The sequence below is a fragment of the Natator depressus genome, chromosome 3 (assembly GCF_965152275.1).
Source record: "Natator depressus isolate rNatDep1 chromosome 3, rNatDep2.hap1, whole genome shotgun sequence".
Lineage (NCBI taxonomy): Eukaryota > Metazoa > Chordata > Testudines > Cheloniidae > Natator > Natator depressus.
Window position 1 is genome coordinate 143,516,933 of NC_134236.1, and position 25,250 is coordinate 143,542,182.

The window sequence follows — 25,250 nt, forward strand, 5'->3', positions numbered from 1 at the left end:
CACTACGTACTTATTTCTCTCAGGTGCTGGATGAAAAACAGCTGGCTCATGTTCACCCTTGGTAAAATGGTGATATTGGTTGGGAGAGGACAATACTTCAAGGAAATGCCTCAAACTGTTATCCTCTACTGTGGGCATTCTCTCTGATTATCCACGTAATGTGGAGTTTGTCTTATTGGATTCTGCTGCTCTTAGACGCTCAAATAGTGATAGGGACCAAAAATGCCCTTTTCTATCTTCAGGTAGCTTAAAAAATGCCATCATTCTTCTCTGAAGAGACTATCAAAATGATCTATGCTTCAGGTTATATTACTGCAGTACACTATCTGTTGCACAGAAGGCCCCACACAAGCTTCAGGATGCAGCATGGTCCAGTGGATAGGGCATCAGACTAGGAATAAAAAAACATGGGTTCTGTTACCTGACCTTCCGGAGATCGGTTTTGTCCTTTGGCAAGTCACTTAACCTTGTCTAAGTTTCACCCTCTGTAATATGGGAATAGTAATGCTTAACCACATTGCGTGAAACTCTCTAGGCCTAATGGAGGATGTTCTTGGTGGCAGATATTTGGCTATAGAAGTGCCATGTAAAGATCAGGAATATTCCCTGAGCCTTTCCTATTTAAAGAGTTGTATGCAAGAACCATCTTATAGGTACAGTAACTCCTCACTTAACGTCATTCCAGTTAATGTTGTTTTGTTGCTGATCAATTAGAGAACGTGCTCGTTTAAAGTTGCACAGTACTCCCATATAATGTTGTTTGGCAGCTGCCTGCTTTGTCCACTGCTTGCAGAAAGAGCAGCGCATTGGAACTAGCTGGTGAGGGCTTGGAACCAGGGTGTGCCGGCAGCCCCCCATCAGCTCCCCGCTCCCCTAAGTTCACTGTGCGGCAGCTGCTCAGCAGGCTATCAATTGCTGGGCAGTTGAGGTGTCATTCCCCCCACTGCCATGTGCTGTTCCTGCCCTTTGTCTCAGAGCTGCTCCTGGGAGCCTCCTGCTTGCTGTGCGGGGCTGGTCGGGGGGAAAGAAGGGTGCTAATGTCAGGGTGTCCCCCTCCCCCTGCTCCTTTACCCCATCTCCACAGAACAGGGGGGACGGACATTACAGGGCTCAGGATGGAGGGAGCTTGCTGGCAGCAGCTGCTGTCTCAACTTGCTGATCAGCTTAAAAAGGCAGGGTACTTAGAGTGGGGTCAGCATACTTAAAGGGGCAATGCTGTCTCCCCTCCCTCCATTCGTGCTGCCTTGTAGAGTGTGAGGCTACATTAACAACAATATGTTAACCCTTGAGGGCTCTGCCGAGTGCCAGTTCCTCATTTAGCAGTAAGGCATTCCCTAGGAAATATGCCACCCTCTTCCACCCTGACTTCACCACCTCAACCAAGCTTCACACTTATCATTGCTATATACAGTATTAAATTATTTGTTTAAAACTTATTCTGTATGTATGTATGTATAAGTCTCTTTTCTGGTGAAAAAAATTTCCCTGGAACCTAACCCCCCACCTCCCATTTACATTAATTCTTTTGGGGTAATTGGATTCACTTAACATCGTTTCACTTAAAGTAGCATTTTTCAGGAACAACTACCACGTTAAGCGAGGAGCTACTATAATAATTATTCAGTAAGAATTAAAAAAAGAAAAGCACAGTAATACGACGCAAAAACAAGCAATTTTAAAAAATCAGTTGAAGTAAAGTATCCTAAAACAAGGGACAGTGAAGAGTGTGGTCCTTTGTGAATTGAAATGAATCAATTTTAAATATAGTGCCAAGATACCCCAGTGAAGAGTGGTTTAGAAATGCATAACCATTGTTTGCGTCTTTGTTTTTTTAACTTGAAAATATATCTAATTTCCTCCTTTCTAATTTTGTCCTTTTGTCATTACTCCTTGGATTGGACTGGAACTGTAATTACCATGTCTGGTTTTGATTTTTAACAAAGGCATCAGTCTGTGTGACAACTTGAATCAAAGCACTTTTGTTTTCAGCTCCACTTGATGTCAGCACAGTTCTGTTCAGTGCTGGCTTTTTCTCAGTTCAATAAAGCCAGCAAACTTTGTGCAGGAAGAAGGTCTACAATATTTTGTCTATTTATTGTTTATATGCTGCTATTGTTTTCAGTGACAAACTGTGAAATACTTATTCTCTGGTAACAATTAATTACTGTTTTTCATTGCACCAGTGAATTAATTTCATTTTTGTTTATTGGGGAAATATTTCTGCAACATGAATTCAAACTGGATAATTAAATGTTTTAGACAGATCTAGACTCCATTCCTGCAGTTCAGAGAACCTAGGTGTACTGCTGCACCTGCACCAAGCCTTATTAAAGTCAGTGGAGCTCCACATGGGTGCAGAGAATAGCAGGATTGGAGCCGTAGCTGGGTTGGTAGCTTAAAAAAAAAAAAAAAATCTGTAAGTTTCTATTTGAAAATTAAGATCCCAACACTGCCCTAAAAGAAATTGTTGCTGCAGGAATTCTTTCCTGGATTTTTGTTCACTCATTCTGTGAGCAGTGTGAAGGCCTGTGGGAAGGCATATACTTTTAAAGACCAGTTTTACTGTGACAAGTAACAAATTTAAAATCATGAAGCAACAGAGTAGTTGGTCCATGTTGGATGCAGACATTCATCGGTACCTCTTTATAAAGAAAGTATAGTTTTCCTGTTGTAGCTAGACATTAAAATAATAGAAGGTGATTTAATTTTTCTTCCTGAAAATTTGCTCCTTCCACGTGGAATGTTTTTTGAAAGAAAGGTGTAGTCTAGTGGTATAAACAAAGGAATGGAGCCCAGGTACCTCCTAAATTTTAATCATAGCTTTTACAGTGATTCCTTTTTGATGCTGGACAAGTCACTTTTAGTGTCCTCATGTGTGAAAAGGGGGTATTAGTACTTACCTACTTTATATGCTGTTGTGAGAATTATTTAATATTTGTAAAGCCCTTTGAAATGGAAGAAGCAAAGTATTAAAACATTCATGGAATAATTTTGTGACTTTTCTTTGTTCTTAATGATTACAGTGTGCACTGGCTTTCTTTGGTTAGTTTTTTTAAAAACAGTTTTTCAGTTAATAGGAAGGATAGAACTAATTGAGATAATCTCTAATTTGAACTGTGTACTTGATATTTCTAAATAGACCTGGACGATGGCTGAGATTGTAATTAGCATTGAGTGGGTAATTCTATGTCCAGGTGTTACATAAATAATAAAATACTGTACGTTCATTTAATCAAATTACCACCTGCCCAAGAAAACTGCAAACATAAAATGCATAATCATAAACAATTTACAGACCTGTAAATCCAAGTCTCAAGACAGAGGTTGAGTTTGAAGAGAAATCTTTTATTATTTTGAATAGAGACATGATTATCATTTATAAATCAACATAGCTTTAGTAGCTTTAGTTTTGTATCCCTAAAGATTATTGTAACAGAGGACACTCACCTCTCTGTGAATGCCTCTTGTCGTCTGCGTGTGGTGCTGCTACAATTTTTTTTTTTTCTCCTGGCACCCCCTGTAGGTTGTCGACCTCATTAGGCGGGTCTTCAATGGCTGAGCCCTCCGGTCAAGTCACACAGTCAATATTAATCCTTTCTGGGTATTCAAATTCAAAACAAATACAAACAAAAGTCTTCCAATCCCTGGCTCAAGCTGGGCTCAGCCCCTCCTTCCTGAAAGTGTCTTTTCTCTTCAGTCCCTCTTGGGCTCCTTTAAATCTAGCCCTCTGCTTGGGCTTCTAAAGGAAACATATCCCCATCTTAGTACTTAGTAGGGTGACCGGACAGCAAATGTGAAAAATTGGGACGGGGGTAGGGGGATAATAGGAGCCTATATAAGAAAAAGACCCAAAAATCGGGACTGTCCCTATAAAATCAGGACATCTGGTCACCCTGGTACTTAGTGAAGAGTCCCACCAGAACTGCCAGTTTACTCTCACCAGGGCCTTCAGGCCTGTTTTGGGGGCCCTTTTTTGGGCTTTTAAACTAGCTGTGTCTCCTTTCTGGGGCTTAGGCCACTCCAGCACTGACTGGTGGGGAAACCCGGGCCTGCCCACTCCTCTGGGTCCCAACCGAGAGATCCTATAAATAGTGGCCACATGCTGCTTCCTTTACTTGGTTGTTGCTGGGCCTCTTCCCACCTGGCCTTTTCACCTCTGTCCATTACCTTCGGGCTAGAGCTCTCAGGTCCTTTCGCTCCCAGGTTTAGCAAATGCAGCACACTGAGCTCCTTTTGTCCAGAGCAAAGCACCCTTCTTTGCCCCTCTGGCCCCAGCTAGGAACTGACCTGCTCAGACCTGCAGCTCCTTTTATCTGAGACTGCTGGGCTCTGATTGACTGCATTTGTGCAGCCTTTCTAGGCAGGCCTGGGGGACCCACCTTCACTGCTCCTTTCTTGGGGAGGGATGTAGTAGGACCTTAGGGCTTCTAGCAGGGCGCCTGGAAGGGCCAGGTACACCCAGTCACAATTATACTCTAGTGTTTTTTAGTAACTTTTCCTATTCTTTCTGGTCTGATTTATTACTTGTTCTCGCCTTTTAACTCCTCATTTCAGCATTATTTCTCTTTAAGGTCTAAATGTATTTGAACAAGGTGCTTCCCACTAGATGTACAGAATCATTTTCTTGACAGTGATACTCTCTGAGCTGCCTCCTTCACCCTCAGATCTTTCCTTTACTTTTGAAATGCAAAAAATGACATTTTTATAAGTTTAGATGGCAAAAAAAAGTACATAGATCTGCTTTCCACCCAAGTGGGCCTGACTGACAACTCATTAACCTTCCAGCATTGACAGATACACAACACTTTTCAAAGATGACCAATTTTTGACCAAGACTAAGAAAAGCAAAATTCTTCTTTTCAAAGCAAAGGAATAACTTGCACTGACCAAACTGATGGTGTGTCCCCAGCCCTATGTGCACCTTCTCAATAAAACTTCTAGAATGTGTATCTTATGAGTTTCCTTGGCAACTGGCCACCATAACATTTCTGGCATGTGCCCAGCTTCACAATCCCTGTAAATGCTGTGGGAGGTTTTTATATGGGTAAGTCTGTGCTGCCCAAGCCTTGAAAGCTATTGAAAAACTTTTAGGAAAGCAATTAATGAAGTGGCCCAGGAATACCTAAGAAGTGCGGGGAAATAACCACTCTCTAAGGAGACCTAGGCTACAAGAAGTGACCCTAGCACACTGCATGATAGTTGTTCAACAAAACTTGCGTTGCAAAAGAAGGGCAAGGTGTTTAAAATAAGTTAATCAAGATGGCTAGTCAGAAGTGCAAGCAAGCTTTTTTTAAAAGAAAAATAGGGAAAATGCGGGGTTTTTTTTCTTTAGAAAATTATGACGGTAGAGAATAAACTATTGAAAAGTCTCATTCTCTGGTAGTCACAAATACAGTCTCCAAATTATTAGCTTTTTTGAGAATCAAGCCGCTTCCAAGAATGGGTTCTTTCAAGTTTTCTTAATCTTACGTTTATTTTGCTCTGTAACAAATCTTTCTAACAGCATGAACAAATCTCCTAACGTTCATTTATTTATGTGCAATATGGTTGACTATTTTTATTTTTATTTCAAATTTCCTATTCTGTATGGTTTTGGCTTTGTAAATAAAGTTTAATAGAGCTAGATGCATCCAGTAGTTTTTTTTAACAACAATGTATTTAAGGATGTTCCCTGTCATGAGATTTCTGGAGGCCTTGTCTCCAAAAGAAAACCAGATGGCTATAGACAGTTATTTTGACGTGCTGGACAGAATGGAAAATGCTTGAACCAAAAGTGAGCAGTACTGCCTAGAACAGAGGTTCTCAAACTGTGGTCCATGGATCACTGGTGGTCCGCAAACTCCATTCAGGTGGTCCATGGATAGTTCCCTCTAAGGTGCACACCTGGGTGGCTGCACACGAGAGAATGAAGGGCCACCCACTGAATTAGTGGAGCCCCGCAGGCATGGCTCCACTAATTATATGCCTGGACCCTGGAGAAGAGGCACATGTAAGGTGAGGTGGTGGCCTTGTGGGGAATAGGTGGGATGGGGCAGTGGGGTGGGAAGAAGGGATGGGGGGAATCTGGGACGTGCAGGGCTGCGGCGGCCAGAGAAAGAGGGGACTTTCCCCAGCTCCAGGGTTGTGGCTGCCAGGGAGAGATGGCCCTCCTTCTCAGCCACAGCCTGGGGCTGCTGTGGCAGGGAGAGACGCCCCCTCCTTCCCAGCCCTAGCTCAGGGTCTGCCGCGGCACAGGGTGGAGGGAGTACATCCATCGCATTAGAAAGGTAAAACTACTGATATGAAAATATGAGTTATGTGCTTTTATTTGTAGAACAAAAAAAGTTAATTATTAAGGGTTTTTTTTGTACGGTGCTTTTATCCAAAGTGCTTTACAATAGTTAGTTAATGGTACAAACAGCATATGGAAAGATTATTAAGTGGTCCGCCAAGACCCTCAGCAATTTTCAAGTGGTCCGTGGAAAAAAAAAGTTTGAGAACCACTGGCCTAGAAGGTGTAATTAGGGTAGCCTCAATGCTAAATTTATGTCAGAGCTTGCCAGGGCTGAGCTCCTGCACCTCTAGATTTGGCAGTTCATAGTGCTGGCATCTCTGGGCTTGCTGCATCAGTTACGATTTTAAAAAAAAATTGCTTGAGCCCCAACACCTCTTTCATTACAAATTAAGAACTGGTAGCCTGGTGTATATGGTGCTTCAACATAATCCCGTTGGTAGCCTCTACTGCCTGTGGTGATCCGCTTTTTTCCCTCGCCCCTCTTCCCCCCCCCACAATTGAGAGTGCCTAAAGGGCAGGTGACAGTGAGAAAACTACCTCCTTTCCCTGAGGTTCAGTACTCACTGGTGTGCATGAGGTCTTGGTGGCACACGATGGCAGTATTTACAATTCCTTGTGTCAGGCTAGTGAATTTGACCCTACCAACGTTCATATTAAATCTAGGGTTCCTTAGGCGCCACTCAATCTTTTGTTCAACTGAAAAGTACTTAAAAGTAAGGCAAAACAAAATCACAGGCACACTTTATTAAATGTGTATTTCATCTGAAATGTTGATTTCTTAAGGGGCATTATGTAAATCTGGATAAAGTATTCTGCTTATGGCTTGTTCTGTAGAATGTCATCTTTTTTTGTGTGTGTGTCCTTAAAATGTTTGGAAGTTTTTCTAAACTTTTGCTTTAATACAAGTATGCAGTGCATTTTTAGGTTTATTATTTAAACACTTCAGATTATTTTTATCAAGTGTGTGTATTGGAGTGATGGATCATTATGATGGCTTGATAACTTAGGTCATCAGCACTGCAATGCTTGTAAAAGCCAAAGAAGTAAGCAGTCAATACAAATGTAGAATTACCTCAGTAAGAACGGTACAACTTTCTCTTGTTGGGGTCTACTTTTGCCTTTTGTACATATCAGTTTAATTTCAGCATTCACTGGAACTATGTATGCACAAAAGGGCAAAATTGACCTCAGGTATATGGGAGGGGTTTGTTTCTTAAAGCTCTATCTGCTGCTTTGTGTGCTTAAAATATGTTTAATGTTTTCATGAAAACAATGTGATAATTTAATTCAGTAAACAATTTTCTTGTATATTTAACTGTTGTAACAGTGCTCTTTTGCACATCTGAAGTGATATTCTGTCTGGCAGAAAGAGGAGTTCTCTTGTTTGTCTCCCACCTCTTTATTCCTCACTGGCCTTTTTTTACCTCAGCCGAACCACATCTCTTTATGCAACAAAAATGGTTTCATTTTATTTGTTTAAAAATGTAGATAAGGAGTTTATTTCCTGGTTACTGATAATATAGTGAATACTACTGTGGAGAACACATACGTACATATGTACATACAAATATATAATTGATTCCAGTAAAAAGGCCCACAATGTAGCCTCCTGTCTTCTAGATCAGTATTGACAATGTACATAAAATATGGTTTTAACCATGTAGAGAGATCTTTTTATATGTGTTGTGATGTGGCAGTAGTGCTGCTGTATTTAAGGGCCTCTTAACATTTTTGAGGAATACTTGCCTTGGCAAGCTTAATTCCATATTGCCTGAAATTAGACATAAAGACCCTCTCTTCCATATTTGTTAATATTTCCTGATTTTATATTTTAGACCTAAGAACTGTTTTGACAGCGTTTAAGCTGTTCAACAAGAGACGCTCTAATGGATGACGGAGAATTTCCTACAAATGATTTACTGATAGACTCAAAGGACAGACTTCATGCTGGTGACAGTGTGGGAAATGTGGGAACTCGTTTGGCTTCTTCATCTGATGAAAATGAAAATCAACTTGATGGTGACAGGAGCGAGGTCCTGACCAGCAGTGACAGTGCAATGGGAATGCATGAAAAGGTTGAGCAGGACAATATCAATAACAATGAAAATCTGGACAGTGGAGACTGTACACCAAGCTGCAAAGAAGATGAGACTGAGAAGAACTCTGAAAGTTTCCGTATGGACATTCATCGAGAGGAAAACCCTGTTCTAGAAAAATGGACAGATGGAAAAAGAAGACCAACTTGCAAAAAAGACTCCTTTAGAAAACCTACAGGTACTTTCAAAAATTATATATTCTTGTTTGTTTTGTTTTGAATAATGAAGCTCTAGTTCTATTCCATGAGTCAGTCACATTTACAACTAATGTATACACTTGTTTTTAGTTGCAACAACTTTCAGTAAAATGGTATTACACCTCTACCCCAATATAATGCTGTCCGATATAATGTGAATTAGGATATAATGTGGTAAAGCAGCGCTCCGGGGAGCGGGGCTACTTTACCTCATTATATCCGAATTCGTGTTACCGCAAGTGGTTCCTCTGTTTGCCCCCCCCTTACTTGCTGTGGCCCCCCGCCCCAGCTCACCTCTGCCTCCTCCACAAGTGCACCGCTGCTCTGCTTCTCCCCCCTCCCTCCCACCCTCCCAGGCTTGCCGCGCCCAGCAGCTGATTCGCGGCAAGCTTGGAGGGAGAGAGGGAGGTGAGAGAAGGGAGTGGGAGCGGCACGCTCACAGGAGGAGGCGGAGTGGAGGTGAGCTGGGGCGGGGGGGGCACGGGGAGGGCCGCAGCAAGTAACCGGGGTGGGGAGGGCGCAGAGGAACCGCTCCCCGCCCCAACTCAACTCCGCTCTGCCTCCGCCTCCTCCCCTGAACGTGCCGCCCTGTTCTGCTTCCCCCATCCCCCCCACCCCACTTCCTTCCTTCCTTCCTTCCTGGCTTTCCGCGCCAAACAGCTGATTGGTGCAGCAAGCCTGGAAGGGATGGGGGGAGAAGCAGAGCGGCGGTGGCGTGCTCAGGGGAGGAGGCGGAGGCAGAGCGGAGGTGAGCTGGGGCGGGGAGTGGTTCCTCTCCCTACCCCAATATAATGTAGTCTCACCTATAATACAGTAAGATTTTTTTGGTTCCCAAAGACCGCATTATATCGGGGTAGAGGTGTGTTTATTGACATGCTGACAATAGTAAACCAGATACAAAATACAGACTATCCCTACCTTTAGACCTCAAAATCTAAACCAGTGAGAGACAGTAAACAGTACACACTGGTGAAATAAATGAATGGATAAATTACAAAGTGAATTTCTGCCTGAAGTCCAAATACAGAGAACATGTTTCTTGACTGAGTATTCAAAAGCAAGATTTTGGTGTCCTATTAAGGCATCAACGTTTGAAAACTTGGCTTCTATCACAAAATATCTTGATCTTGGACTGCTATTGCCAGAATTTACTTAGGTTTCCCAAGCTTAATAAATACTTCTACTATGTACATCTTGAGTAACACACTGTCCATAAAATATGTGTAAAGCTGCTGCCAAGTTTTTAGACTGTATAATTCACTCTTCCAAATCTAACTTTAGATCTTTAAACTAAGTGGCTAAGGATAAATTTTAAAATAATTTTCTGTTACATATTCTGCTTTTTTTAAATGTTCCTTCCCTTTGTGAAAATGTTTGTGTTGTTATTGATTTTACCATGTCAGGTTTTATACTTTTTGTAGTGTTGCAAAATATACTGATGAATACAGTGCATTTTGTTTTAACCTCATTGGTATCTTGGAGGATTGTTTAAAGGTCATTAGGTAGGATTCAGCAATGCCCAGGCTGGTTTTTTTCTACAATTTTTTTTTCTCTTTGTTGTTGAAATTTTTGGGCGCTCGGCTGAGAATTAACAGCTAAACTGACTAGCCGTGTACAGTAGCAGGCATTTTCAAAGTCACTTTTTTCATCTTGCCCTACCAAAGCTACCCACTAAATAATCATTTTGTTTTTCCCTAGAAATACATGTGTTCAAACCAAGGTTTTACAAACACATTCTGGTGGGTGGTTTTATAACACTTGATTCGCTGTGCCCGAGAATTGTTTCCAGTGTTTTGTAACATTTTCCTTGAATGATTTTTCAAATAAACCAGATACGGTGGAGGAGAAGGGAAGCTGTGGTCTGCCTGTGAGATTGGGTGTGCATTTTGTTGAATTTTGGGTTGTTTTCATATTGGTATCCTAATTCAAGGCCTAAGGAGATTTATGGTTTGGATAAATATCTAGAAGTTTGGATATTTATCTGAACTTATGGAAACTGCCCCATATGAAAGTCTGTGTTCCTCTCTCACTCCTATCCTCCCTCCCTATCCAAAGAAACACTCCAACAATAGCCTCTCACTACTTACAGTTGTTTCTTGGAGAAAAAGTCCGCCTCCATAGTGTTTGTGCCAGTTCATCTTCAGGAGGCTTCTCCAAGCGTTTCTTATTGGCAATGGGGCATCTCCCTTTCTTTTCTCTTGGGAGAGACATACCAAAGCTTGGATTTGAGATATTTTGGTTCAATAATACATCTGAAGACAAATGAGCACTAAATGCAAGCAGAAAAGAATATAATTTAAAAACATGCATGCATTCAAAAGACTTGTGTCAGAGATAAGATTTTAAATCCATACAAGTGTAAACAAACCAGAAGCTGATGATTTTAGAATTAAGGTAACTTGAGTGTAGAGCAGGGATCGGCAACCTTTGGCACGGGCCGAGGGATGCACTGGCCTCTCCTTCCCGCAGCCCCCATTGGCCTGGAACGGCGAGCTGCGGTCGGCCGAACCTGTGGACGCGGCAGGTAAAAAAAAAAAAAATGGCCCGGCCTGCCGGGGGCTTTCTCTGATGGGCCGCGTGCCAAAGGTTACCGATCCCTGGTATAAAGTGTGTTTTGACAGATGGACTCTAGTGTTAACATTTTGATTTCATCCATATTTCTTTACAGAGATGTGGGCATTAATGATTCTGCCATGTATGACCCTAAGCAGATCAGTAGAGACTATAGGTCTCTGGGAGTGAGGGTGAAGGAGACAGGGTCACAGGTGGTGGTCTTTTGCACCCTGCCAGCTGAGGGAAAGGGCCCAGGCAGGGACAGATGCATCGTGGAGATGAATGCATGGCTACACAGATGATGCCAACAAGAGTCCTGTGGCTTTCTTGATCATGGGATGCTGTTCCCTGAAGGAGGACTTCTGGGAAGAGATGGGGTCCATCTGATGAAGGGGAAGAGCATTTTGGGACACCAACTCACCAATCTAGTGCAGTGGGCTTTAAACGAGGTTCAAAGGGGACAGGTGTCAAAAGCCCACAGGTAAGTATTGTTTTTAAAAAAAAAAAAAAGTTGACCTTCACAGGGGGCTGAAAGTTGGGGATGAAATGGAAGATTAGAGTAGGGTGAATAGGAGCAACAAGAGGGAAAACATTGGGGGCATCTGCTCAACATTTTAGATGTTAGTACACAAATGTAAGGAATATGAGGTGTAGATGGAAGAACTGGAATTCTAAATTCACAAGCCAAATTATGACTTAATTGGCATCACAGAGATTTGGTGCGATAAATCTCATGGCTGGAATATTGGCATAGAGGGGGATAGCTTGTTCAGGAAGGACTGGCAGGGAAAAAAGGAGCAGTTATTACATTATACATCAACAATATATACACTTGTTCTGAGGTCCAGGAGGAGGTGGGATGCAGCCCAGTTGAAAGTCTCTGGATGAAGACAGAAGGGGGAAAAAACAAGGGTGATGTCATGGTCGGGGTCTATTGTAGACCACCAAATCAGGAAGAGGAGGTGATGAGACATTTCTAGAACAAATAACAGAAGTATCCAAAACACAAGACGTGGTGGTAATGCGGGATTTCAAATACCCAGATATCTGTTGGAAAAGTAACATGGGAAAACACAGTAAGTTCTTGGAATGTGTTGGGAACAACTTCTTGTTTCAGAAGGTGGGGGAAGTAAATGGGGAGGCAGCCATTTAAGACTTGATTCTGGCCAACAAGGAGGAGTTGGTTACAAATCTGAAGATGGACAGCAGCTTTGGTGAAAGTGATTGTGAAATGAGAGATTTCATGATCTAAGAAAAGGAAGGAGTAAGAGCAGCAGAATGTAGACAGTGGACTTAAAAAAGCTGAGTTTAACAAACTGAGAGAACTAGTAGATGCCATGAGAAGAAAACCTAAGAGGGGAAAAGGAATTCAGGAGAGTTGGCAGTTGTTGAAAACCAATATTTAGGATACAACAGCAGACTATCCTGATGTGAAGAAACTAGTATGAGGCCAATGTGGCTGTAAAGAGCCGTTTAACTATTTGTTTATTTAGGAAATTTTAACAAGTTTACAAATCTTGGCTATCTAAATATCAGAGACAATACAACAATCATTACAACAGTGAGCTTTTGTTTAGAGAAACATTATACAGTAATATAATCATTAGACCCTCTCTTTCAGAGTAGCAGCCTGTTAGTCTGTATCCGCAAAAAGAAAAGAAGTACTTTGTGGCACCTTAGAGACTAACAAAATTATTTCAGCATAAGCTTTCGTGAGCTACAGTTCACTTCATCGGGTGCATGTAGTGGAAAATACAGTGGGGAGATTTTATATACGCAGAGAACATGAAACAATGGGTGTTACCGTACACACTGTAACAAGAGTGATCAGGTAAGGTGAGCTATTACGGAGGTGGGGGAGGGGGGGGAACCTTTTGTAGTGATAATCAAGGTTGGCCATTTCCAGCAGTTGACAAGAACGTGTGAGGAATGGGCGGGGGGGGGCGGGGGAGGAAATAAACATGGGGAAATAGTTTTACTTTGTGTAATGACACATCCACTCCCAGGGAGTTACCAAGATGCAGAGTGAGCATCTTTACATTATGCTGACATGTTGTTTATAGTGATTCTATTAAATTGAGGAAAGTCTCTGATTGTATACATTTAACAGATCAGGCACGGCTATCCAATGTTAATATTGAAAAAAACATTAGAACATTAGATGGTTTTGCTTGGATTTTTTTTTTGCAGGTGTGAATGTACTTTTCTGAGTATTGAGTAAAAGGTAACCCGATATCTCAACATCTATTTGTGCTCTTGACTGTTTTGCTGGGTACATCATTGTGGTGTTAACTTTTCCATAACAACCACCTCCCATATTTTTTTGAACCATTCCTCTAGAGTTGGATTATTTTTCTTTCCAGTAGGAGGCTATCAGTAGCCTAGCAACTACTAGCAGATGTGAGATTAATTCTTCTTTTCCTTCTGTGTGACTGTTTCCCCAAGAAAGCCCCAAGAGGATTACCAAAGGATCATTTGGTAATAAATGTCCAATAATTTGTGATATTTAGTTACAAATTGCATCCCAGTACACTCTAATGACAGAACACATCCAACATATATGCATAAAATCTGCTGTTTCACCACAGTTTTTCCACCATTTATCCCATTCAATCTCGATCTGTTTTAAATCTAATTGGTGTAAGGTACCATTGAAACAGTAACTGAAAGACATTTTCTTTTATTGTGCTACAGACTCTGGTTGCTGGTCCCCTTTTCCAGATCAAACCCCATTCCTGTGTAGTAATTTGTCTATCTAGATTCTTTTCCCAGTGTTTCATCTATGGACTTTTTTTTTTTTCATTACAAAAGTTGTCTGCAAAGATTGATGTAAATGAGTTATAATTTTTTGTTTCCAGACACCATCACTTCTGTGCATTAGCTTTCTTTCTAAAACAGCTTTTCTAGACAGTTGAGAAACATGCCCAACTTGAAAGTTTAAGTACTATCGGAGAGTGGGCCAGTAAAAGTTAGTTTTGATCTCTAAATAGGTTCGAAAAGTTTCTTTACAGAATAGTTGGTCAACCATTTGTATTCCATGGCGCTCTCAATCTTTAAAGCTATCTGGTTTGTGACTTGGAATATGATCCGGGTTATTTGCAATGTGTGTTACTGGCAAGGAAAAATAACCTACTTTATCTCCAGTTCTATACCAAACCCATGAAGTAGCTTTTGCTAAAGGATGTGTATAAATTTCCAGAGGGTGGGGTTTTTTTTTTTTTATTTATTAATCCTTGGGAGTCTAGTTTAGTAGAGACCCAGTGTTTGGTTGGGTTAGAGCACACCCAATCCACTACTGCTTTAAACTCATTGTCTTGTAGTACCATAAAATATTTGGAACAGTTAGTCCATAGTTCACTCTGGTAAATGGTTTCAGAGTAGCAGGCATGTTAGTCTGTATCCACAAAAAGAAAAGGAGTACTTGTGGCACCTTAGAGACTAACATAAGCATAAGCTTTCGTGAGCTACAGCTCACTTCATCAGATGCATGCAGTGGAAAATACAGTGGGGAGATTTTATATGAACAGAGAACATGAAACAATGAGTGTTACCATACACACTGTAACAAGAGTGATCAGGTAAGGTGAGCTATTACCAGCAGCAGAGTGGAGGGGAACCTTTTGTAGTGATAAGCCTTTTGCTCTGTCAGTCTGTTTCTTCCCTTCAGCAGGTGGGTACTGTAGTTGTAAGAACGCTTGATAGAGATCTTGTAGGTGTTTGTCTCTGTCTGAGGGGTTGGAGCAAATGCAGTTGTATTGTAGAGCTCGGCTGTAGACAATGGATCGTGTGGTGTGGTCTGGATGAAAGCTGGAGGCATGTAGGTAAGCAGAGCGGTCAGTAGGTTTCTGGTATAGGGTGGTGGTTATGTGACCATCGCTTATTAGCACCATAGTGTCCAGGAAGTGGATCTCCTGTGTGGACTGGTCCAGGCTGAGGTTAATGGTGGGATGGAAATTGTTGAAATCATGGTGGAATTCCTCAAGGGCTTCTTTTCCATGGGTCCAGATGATGAAGATGTCATCAATGTAGCGCAAGTAGAGAGGGGCATTAGGGGACGAGAGCTGAGGAAGCGTTCTAAGTCAGCCATAAAAATGCTGAAGTGAAGAAACAGATTGACAGAGCCAGAAGTTACCTACTACCGGACAGGCCCAACAAAGAAAATAACAGAACGCCGCTAGCCATCACCTTCAGCCCCCAACTAAAACCTCTTCAGCACATCATCAAGGATCTACAACCTATCCTGAAGGACAACCCATCACTCTCACAGATCTTGGGAGACAGGCCAGTTCTTGCTTACAGACATCCCCCCCAACCTGAAGCAAATACCAGCAACCACACACCACGCGAGAAAAATGCTAACTCAGGAACCTATCCTTGCAACAAAGCCTATTGCCAATTGTGTCCACGTATCTATTCAGGGGACATTATCATAGGGCCTAATCACATCAGCCATACTATCAGAGGCCCATTCACCTGCACATCTACCAATGTGATATATGCCATCCTGTGCCAGCAATGCCCCTCTGCCATGTACATTGGCCAAACTGGACAGTCTCTATGTAAAAGAATAAATGGACACAAATCAGACGTCAAGAATTATAACATTCAAAAACCAGTTGGAGAACGCTTCAATCGCTCTGGTCACTCGATTACAGACGTAAAAGTGGCAATTCTTCAACAAAAAAACTTCAAAAACAGACTCCAACGAGAGACTGCTGAATTGGAATTAATTTGCAAACTGGATACAGTTAACTTAGGCTTGAATAAAGACTGGGAGTGGATGGGTCATTACACAAAGTAAAACTATTTACGACAAAAGGTCCGCCCCCCCCCCCGTCCCTCCCGCTCTCCTGCTGATAGCTCACCTTACCTGATCACTCTTGTTACAGTGTGTATGGTAACACCCATTTTTTCATGTTCTCTGTGTACATAAAATCTCCCCACTGTATTTTCCACTGCATGCATCAGATGAAGTGAGCTGTAGCTCATGAAAGCTTATGCTCTAATAAATTTGTTAGTCTCTAAGGTGCCACAAGTACTCCTTTTCTTTTTGTTAAATGGGTCTGTTCAAAGTATCTGCATTTACTCTTGGTCTTTTCTTATTCTGTATAGTTTTCCACATCAGGAACATTTTTATGACCTGAAAATACAACAGAAATCCTACAAAAAATGGAAACATGGAAAAATTGCTAAGAATGAGTACCAAAGAATAGCACAAGCATATAGAGATAAAATCAGAAAGTCTAAGGCATAACATGAGTTACAGCTAGCCATGGATATAAAAGACAATAAGAAGAGGTTTTATAAATACGTTAGGAGCAAGACTCAGATGAAGGAAAGTGTAGGTCGCTACTTATCAGGGAAGGAGAGCTAATAATGGAGATGTTTAATGCCTAATAAAATAGCTGAGATGTTTAATGCCTCTTTTGCCTCAGTCTTCACTAAAAAATTAATTGTGACCTAGTGCTTAACACAGGAGTGGGCAAATTATGGCTCGCAGGCCTCTTCTGGCCCTCTTAATCCGGTCCTCGAGCTCCCACCATGGAGTAGGTTTGGGGGCTTGCCTTGCTCCGGCGTTCCAGCCAGGGGGCTTTCTGCGCGGCTCCCGGAAGCAACGGCATGTCTCCATTCCGGCTCCTATGTGTAGGGGCAGCCTGCCCAGGGGGCTCCACATGCACACTGCCCACGCCCCAAGTGCCACCCGCTGCAGCTCCCATTAGCTGGTGCCTGCCGGAGGTGGGAATGTTGCTGCTTCCAGGAGCTGCTTGAGGTAAGCACCACCCAGAGCCTGCACCCCTGACCCTCCCCCACCACCACACACTTCTCAACCCCCTGCTCCAGCCCTGATTCCCCTCCCGCCCTCTGAACCCCTCAATCCCAGCCCAGAGCACCCTCCTGCACCCCAAACCCCTCCCCCCCAGCTCCACCCCAGAGCCCACACCCCCAGCCGGAGCCCTAACCCCCTCCCCCCCCCCCTCGCACCTCAACCCCCTGCCACAGCCCGGAGCCCCCTCCCATACCCTGAACTCCTCATTTCTTGCCCCACCCCAGATCCCACACCCCCAGTTGGAGTCTGTACCCCAACCCCCAATTTTGTAAGCATTCATGACTCGCCATACAATTTCCATACCCAGATGTGGCCCTCAGGCCAAAAAGTTTGCCCACCTCTGGCTTAACACAATTAATCTTAACAACAAGGGGAAAGAAACACAAATAAGAATAGGGAAAGAACAGGTTAAATAATATTTATAAAGTTAGATGTATTTTAGTCAGCAGGGGCCTGACCCAATGTATCCTAAGAATACTTAAGGAACTAGCTGAAGCAATCTCAGAAACATTAGTGATTATCTTCGATACCTCATGGAGGACAGGTGAAATCACAGAGAACTGAAGAAGAGCAAATGTAGTATCTATATTTAAAAGGAGAGCAAAAAAGACCCAGGGAATTATAGACCAGTGAGCCTAACTGTGATACCTGGAAAGATACTAAAACAAATTATAAAACAATCAATTTGTATACACCTAAAGGATAATAGAGTGATAAGTAATAGCCATCATGGATTTGTCAAGAAGAAACCATAGAATCATAGAAATGTAAGGCTGGAAGGGACCTAGAAAAGTCATCAAGTCCAACTTCTTGCACTGAGGAAGGACCAAGTAAATCTAGACTACCTCTGCCAGATATTTGTCTAACCTGTTCTTAAAAACCTCAGATGATAGGGATTCCATAACCTCCCTTGGAAGCCTTATTTCAGTGCTTTAACTAGCCTCACGTTTAAAAGTTTTTCCTTTTAACCTAAATTTCCCTTGCTGCAGATTAAGCCCATTAGTTCTTGTCCTACCTCCAGGAGACATGGAGAACAATTGATCACCATCCTCTTTTATAACAGCCCTTAACATAGTTGAAGACTGTTAACAAGTCCCCCTCCTCAGTCGTCTTTTCTCAAGACTAAACATGCCCAGTTTTTTAAACCTTTCCTCATAGGTCAGGTTTTCTAAACCATTTATCATCTTTGTAGCTCTACTCTGGACACTCTCCAGTTTATTTATATCTTTCCTTAAGTGTGGTGCCCAGAACTGGACACAGTACTCCAGCTGAGGCCTCACCTGTGCTGAGTAGTAGGACAATTCTCTCCCGTAACTTGCATATGACGCTCCTGTTAATACACCACAGAATGATATTTAACATGGGAGCATAATGCAGTAAAATCTTATTCCATGAGCAAATTAGTGATGGAAAGGTAAGGGATCTGTCATTTGATTTGTAAAAATCTACAGAATCATAATTTCAATGGTATCACCCACTGCACTGTGGCAGTGAGAACTGGTTATCTCCTGGCTCCCAGCTCCGGGTCCTCTGGTTGCTGGAAATTTTGATAATATGTCGTCGGAAATGGGTCAAGTTGAGTATCATTCAAAAGCCCTTTCTCCCATGAATACAATGGTACCAAATATGATAACCTAGAACAGTTATATAGATATATATTTGAGAACATGTTTACAAATTAATGTTTTTTAAATGATACTTTGACACAGGGATGCATTGCTTTGGTAATCCTAGGGAAGTTAGCCTTGACATCTCTGAGTGAAAACATTTATTTATCTAAGTCATCAGCAGTGTCATCTCTGTCTAGGGCACTGCTGCTAGGCATGTCACACTGATCCTCATCCACACTGCACTCGCACATCCCCATGCAAGACAGACTGCTGGCCAAACATTTGCAGGGTGGTGAGCATCTGGTCTTGGCATATAAGCATTTGATTAGATGAAGGATGGATTCAGGAGTGCATGTTACTTCAGACGTAAGTAGTGTGCTCTGTTTATCCTCCAAGACCCTTTGTGCCCAATAGGGGAGGGTAGTTTTGGATATGCTCATTCTTCCAGGAGCCATTCCGTTGCTGGATAATAGCAGGTATAAATGCACCCCTTGTTGGTGGCAGTTTGTCTCCATTTTCTACTTGGAAAACATCCACCAGTGTAGCTCTGCAAGTGTTATAATGTTGGTCTTCAAATGGTAAACTCAGAGTGTGAATGCCTCCAGTGAATTTATGACCTCATCAGTGACTGTCTCAGCCATTCTGAGCACCTACAGAGTGAGGAAAAAGTCTTCGGAGACTGAACCAAATGAGTTCCAGTCAGATAGTTTGGTCTTTCCAGCCAAAGTTTCAGTAGTGTCACATTCTGAAAGGACATGGAAACCTAGCAGTGCGGCAGATTTTAATAGACCAAGTGATCGGTACAAGTCTCTGACCCCTGTGGAGAACCACTATATACCCCCATCCAGTTTGACAGTGAACCATTGATAATTACTCTTTGGGTATGATTAGGGCCCTACCCACAGTGCATTTTGGTGAATTTCACAGTCATAGGATTTTAAAAATCATAAATTTCATTATTTCAGATATTTAAATCTGAAAATTCATGGTGTTGTAACTCTAGGGGTCCTGACCCAAAAGGGGGTGGGTCACAAGGTTATTGTAGGGGTTAGCAGGTTTGCTGCCCTTACTTCGGCGCTGTTCATGGTGGTTTTGCTGCCTTCAGAGCTGAGCAGCTGGAGACCAGCAGCTGCTGGCTGGGAGCCCAGCTCGGAAGGCAGCACCACTGGTAACAGCAGTGCAGAAGTAAGGATGGCATGGTATGGTATTGCACCCTTACTTGTGTGCTGCTGCCTTCAGAGCTGGGCCCTTGGCCCGCATCCGCCACTCTCCAGCCACCCAGCTCTGAAGGTACTGCAGAAGTAAGGGTGGCAATACCGTTAATCCTCCTTGAGACTCCCCCCCGCAACTCCCTTTTGGGTCAGGGCCCCCAATTTGAGAAACGCTGGTCTCCTCTGAAATCTGTATAGTTTAGGATAAAAGTACACAAAAGACCAGATTTCATGGTCCGTGACGCGTTTTTCACGGCGTGAATTTGGTAGGGCCCCAAGTACGATCTTTCAACCAGTTGTGCATCCACCTTATAGTAATTTAATCTAGACCATATTTCCCTAGTTTGCTTATGAGGACATCTTATGGGACTGTGTCATGGGGTTTCTACTCACTGCAGCTGTTCTGGGAATTAGCTCTCTTCCGGGCCCAATGCCTTCATTTGTAGTCTCCCCCAGGAGCTGCAGCTTCCTCTTCATGACTTGGCCCTCTGGCCAGGTCACTGAATGGTTTCCCCTTCTAGGGTATAGGGTCTTACTGTACTTGCTGTCCAGGCTATGCCACTTTACAAACCCATGTCTAAATTTATTATCTGCTATCTTCTCCTTGCTATCTGCTATCTTCTATTCTTCTTTTTGGAATTGCTGTTGTCTGGATTTATTTCCTCTACTTCATGACTTACCACGTTCACAGGGTAAAATCCTGACCCTATTGATGTCAGTGTGAGCTTTGACATTGACTTCAATGGGGAAAGGTTTTCACCCAAAGACTATGAAAACAAAAGGTCCTGTGAAAATCCATATTGACATTTCAAGTAGTGTATCATTAGAGAGACATAGGAAGAATTACAAGGGGAATGTTACAGCATGGTCTGATTGCTTCTGTTTCAGTACTATGGCATGTTATAAAAACTTGGGAATTTCTCAGAAAAGCATATAAATGAATGCTTAGGAAACTGGCTGTTTGACCGTCAAGATTTGGAAGATTGGATATTGGGTGATAACTGCAAAGAAAATATGATTTCTTTAGTTCTCTTCAAAGTTTGCTCAGTGCAGGGTTCCAGAGATTTCACATGAGAAGTGTATCTGTACATGGAAACTCTAGGTTATATTTGAAATAGCGCTGTTGATTGATCGCAGTTAACTCACACGATTAACTCAAAATTAATCACGATTAATCGCAGTTATAATCGCACTGTTAAACAATAGAATACCAATTGAAATTTATTAAATATTTTCGATGTTTTTCTGCATTTTCATATATACTGGATTCTGTGTTGTAATTGAAATCAGAGTGGATATTATTTTTTATTATAAATATTTGCACTGTAAAAATGATAAAAGAAATATTTTTCAATTTATCTCATACAAGCACTGTAGTGCAATGTTTGTCATGAAAGTTCAACTTACAATTGTAGATTTTTTTTTGTTACATAACTGCACTCAAAAACAAAACAATGTAAAACTTCAGAGCCTACTAGTCCACTTAGTCCTACTTCTTGTTCAGCCAATTGCTGAGACAAATAAATTTGTTTACATTTACAGGAGATAATGCTGCCTGCTTCTTATTTACAATGTCACATGAAAGTGAGAACAGGTGTTTGCATAGCACTTTGGTCGCTGATGTTGCAAGGTATTTACATGCCAGCAGGGGTAAAAGTGAGCCGGTACAGGCTGGTACGGCGTACCTGTGAGGAGGCAGTACTGGCCCGTACGCAGCCCACATTAAAGTGCTGCCGTGGCAGCACTTTAACGTCCCTTCCCCTTTTGCCTCCCCCATCAGCGGCCTGGGGGTGGTGATTTAAGAGGGCTTGGGGTTCCCAGCTGCTGCCACTGCTACTGCAGCAGTGGCCAGAGTCCCGGGCCCTTTTAAATTGCTGCTGGAGCCCCCGGCGGCAGGGCCCAGGCACCACGGAGGGGCTGGTGGGAGGAGGCTGACCCCACCCCTGCCCCTTCCACCTGAGGCACCGGCCCCCGTACCGGTAAGAATCTATTATTACTTTCACTGCTGCATGCCAAATATGCTAAACATTCATATGCCCCTTCAAGCTTCAGCCACCATTCCATGCTTCCCTGCTGATGATGCTCGTTAAAAAAATAATGCGTTAATTAATTTTGTGATTGAGCTCCTTGTGAGAGAATTGTATGTCTCCTGTTCTGTTTTACCTGCATTCTGCCATGTATTTCATGTTATAGCAGTCTCGGATGATGACCCAGCACATGTTCATTTTAAGAACACTTTCACAGCAGATCTGACAAAACGCAAAGAAGGTACCAATGTGCGATTTCTAAAAATAGCTACAGCACTCAACCCAAGGTTTAACAATCTGAAATGCCATTCAAAATCTGAGGGACAAGGTGTGGAGCATGCTTTCAGAAGTCTTAAAAGAGCAACACTCAGATACGGAAACTACAGAACCCGAACCACCAAAAAAGAAAATGAACCTTCTGCTGGTGGCATCTGATTCAGATGATGAAAATGAACATGCGTTGGTCTACTCTGGTTTCGATCGCTTTCGAGCAGAATCCATCTTCAGCATGGATTCATGTCCTCTGGAATGGTGGTTGAAGTATGAAGGGACATATGAATCTTTAGCGCATCTGGCACACAAATATCTTGTGACGCCGGCTACAACAGTGCCATGCGAACGCCTGTTCTTACTTTCAGGCGTTGTAGACAAGAAGCAGGCAGCATTATCTCCTGCAAATTGCAACCAAACTTGTTTGTCTGAGCAATTGGCTGAAGTAGGACTGAGTGAACTTTTAGGCTCTAAAGTTTTACATTGTTTGTTTTATTTTGGAATGCAGTTAATTTTGTACATAATTATACATTGATAAGTTCAACTTTCATGATAAAGAGAGTGCACTACAGTACTTGTATTAGGTGAATTGAAAAATACTATTTCTTTTGTTTTTTACAGTGCAAATATTTGTAATAAAAAATATAAAGTGAGCACTGTACACTGTATTCTGTGTTGTAATTGAAATCAATATATTTGAAAATGTAGAAAAATTCCTAAAATATTTAAATAAATGGTATTCTATTATTAACAGCACCATTAATTGCGATTAATTTTTTTAATCGCTTGACCACCCTAAAACAAATACAAGCCCTGAATGACTGAAAGTGTTCAGATGGTCAAGTAAGATCACCCAGACAACTAATTCTGTCCCCTGAAACCATTCTGAGAACAACCAGAAAATCTGAGGTAGCTTTATCCTTCTATCACACAAGTTAATGAAAAGTAAAAGGGAAGTATTAACACTTTTTGTGGTCGCTGATTAACTTAATTTGTGTATGGAGGGATAAAATAGTTCGTGTTTCGGGTGGTTGTTCGATTACATGGTTTGTGTGTGTGTGCTTGCCAAATGGATCCTTTATACCTGGAAATTCCATGATGTTTAAATTTTTGTGTTTAAGAAAATGGTAATGTTCATTTAAGGCAGGGGTTCTCAACCTTTTTCTTTGAGTCCCTCCCCCGCCCCTTCCCCATGCTATGAAAACTCCATGGCCCACCTGTGCCAAAACAACTGTTTTTCTGCATATAAAAGCCAGGGCTGGCATTAGGGGGTAGCAAGCAGGGCAGTTACCTGGGGCCTCATGCCATAGGGGGATGTGCAAAGCTAAGTTGCTCAGGCTTCGGTGTCAGCCCCATGCGGTGGGGCTTGGGGCCCCAGCCTTTAACCCCATGCGGTGGGGCTTCATCTTTCTTTCCTGGGCCCCAGCATGTTGAATGCTGGCCCTGCTTGGCGGACCCCCTGAACCAGCTCACAGCCCTCCTAGTGGGCCCCAGACCCCTGGTTGAGAACCACTGATTTAAGGGTCCTTTGGCTGAAATAATTGATAGATTCTTTCAGCCTTCATTCTTAATTAACAAAGTTTACTTTGTCTAGGATTTTCCCTACGTTTATAAAAATATTTAAGAATTTTGTAGTAACAGAACTCCTTGCAGATACTTGCATAATGACAGGTTTCAGAGTAGCAGCCGTGTTAATCTGTATTCACAAAAAGAAAAGGAGTACTTGTGGAACCTTAGAGACTAACAAATTTATTTGAGCGTAAGCTTTTGTGAGCTACAGCTCAATGCATCCAATAAAGTGAGCTGTAGCTCACGAAAGCTTATGCTCAAATAAATTTGTTAGTCTCTAAGGTGCCACAAGTACTCCTTTTCTTCTTGCAGATACTGTGAGCTGTTCAGGTACTTGAGACATTGTCAGCTGCAGAGACGGATGCTGTTCCTTCCCAAACAGCCTTCTGTCCTCATATCTAGAGAGAGAATATTTAGGCAATTCTCTCATAAATTTTTTAAAGTAAATTCATTTACCCCATGTTCCTTTCTTTTAAGTCTGTTGACAGGGTAAACACATTGAGCAGTAATCTAGGATATGTTACCAACAGGTTTATTATTTACTATTATTAATCATTTGTTCATGCTGTGATGTACTTCAAGCATTCCAACATTCCAGAAAGAATGATTTGTGGGGGGGGACCTTGTCCCAGGGAGCATGCAGTCCAAGGATAAACAGAGCTTACCTTACCATTTTAGACAAAGGTTAAATTTTGGTAGCTTACCTCTAAAGTTGAATCAGATGAAATTCTCAGTGAAAAAAATGTGGAATACTAATATTAGAATCATCAAGGTTGTTTCTGCTTGTCTTCCTCTTTCCCTGGGATTGTCCACCTAAGCTTCTCTCTGTTTTTCTTCCCATCATCCTATGGTTCATTTCCTCACCTTTCTGTATTTTTCTCTCTTTTTCTGGCTTTGTTTTTTCCAGTTTCTGGGTTTTTCTGACTTTTCTTTTTCAGGCCAATGGCAGATAATAAAGGTGTACTCAAGCACAGCAGTGATTTACATTTGGATCCAGACCAGGTTTGGAAAAATCTTATTGCACAAAAGTTGGAAAAAGTAGAAGTGCTATCTGGGCAAGTAGATGTCTGTATAAAGGCAACAGGGGAGGTTGGTGTGGGCTGAGTTACATGAGAGGCAGCAATGAGCTGCCAATCAAATAAGAGGTTGGGAGGGACTTGGTAAAAGTGAAATAAGGTTAGCTGAACTGCATCAGGCTAAGGGGATGAGTAGGAGTTGAGCAGAGCAGCAGAATTGAATTGCTGTGAGAGGAGAGGACAGGCTTAACACAGCAGTAGAACTAATCTGCCTGTCAGGGTAAGCAATGGACTGATGTCAGTAATGCAAGTAGTGCCTTGTGAGAAGCTAGTGGGACCATGGAGAAATGCACTGCATATCATGCTTAAGGTTAAACCATACTCTGAATGTGGTATCTCTTTATGCTTTGGTCAAAGGTATTTGATGGCTGGGGACTGAACTTTTTGACTACCTCAAGTACTTCAGAAGCAATTATTTTTTTTGTCAGAGAGCGAAGAAACAGCTTAATTTTCCAGCCAAGCTAGAGTAGGTTGTGTAGTTAAACTAAAATGTGATGTGCAGCTGCTGCAAAGCAGTTTGATTTGATTTTAGGCGGAAAT

General features: G+C 42.1%; 1 protein-coding gene and 1 long non-coding RNA gene across 9 annotated transcripts in view; one reads left to right on the forward strand and one right to left on the reverse strand.

The window, feature by feature from the left end:
- CNST (consortin, connexin sorting protein) overlaps window positions 1–25,250 on the forward strand; it is a 112,917-nt gene that overhangs the window by 14,706 nt on the left and 72,961 nt on the right. For 6 of the 7 annotated variants that reach the window (XM_074948945.1, XM_074948948.1, XM_074948947.1 and 3 more), the window contains one exon: window positions 8,110–8,548. In XM_074948945.1, coding sequence (XP_074805046.1) covers window positions 8,161–8,548 — 388 coding nt within the window. In that variant the 5' untranslated portion in view covers window positions 8,110–8,160. Of the gene's footprint in view, window positions 1–8,109; window positions 8,549–25,250 lie in introns of those variants that run through there. The other variant, XM_074948951.1, reaches the window with a different exon arrangement.
- Window positions 204–24,793, reverse strand: LOC141985135 (uncharacterized). 2 transcript variants are annotated; one of them, XR_012638876.1, is made up of 4 exons: window positions 24,339–24,793; window positions 10,655–10,836; window positions 3,448–3,597; window positions 204–391 (listed from the first exon to the last, which is right to left on the reverse strand). It is a non-coding gene; the product is annotated as an uncharacterized LOC141985135 (long non-coding RNA). The 2 variants fall into 2 exon arrangements; XR_012638875.1 differs by lacking the exon at window positions 24,339–24,793 and having other exon boundaries at window positions 10,655–11,032.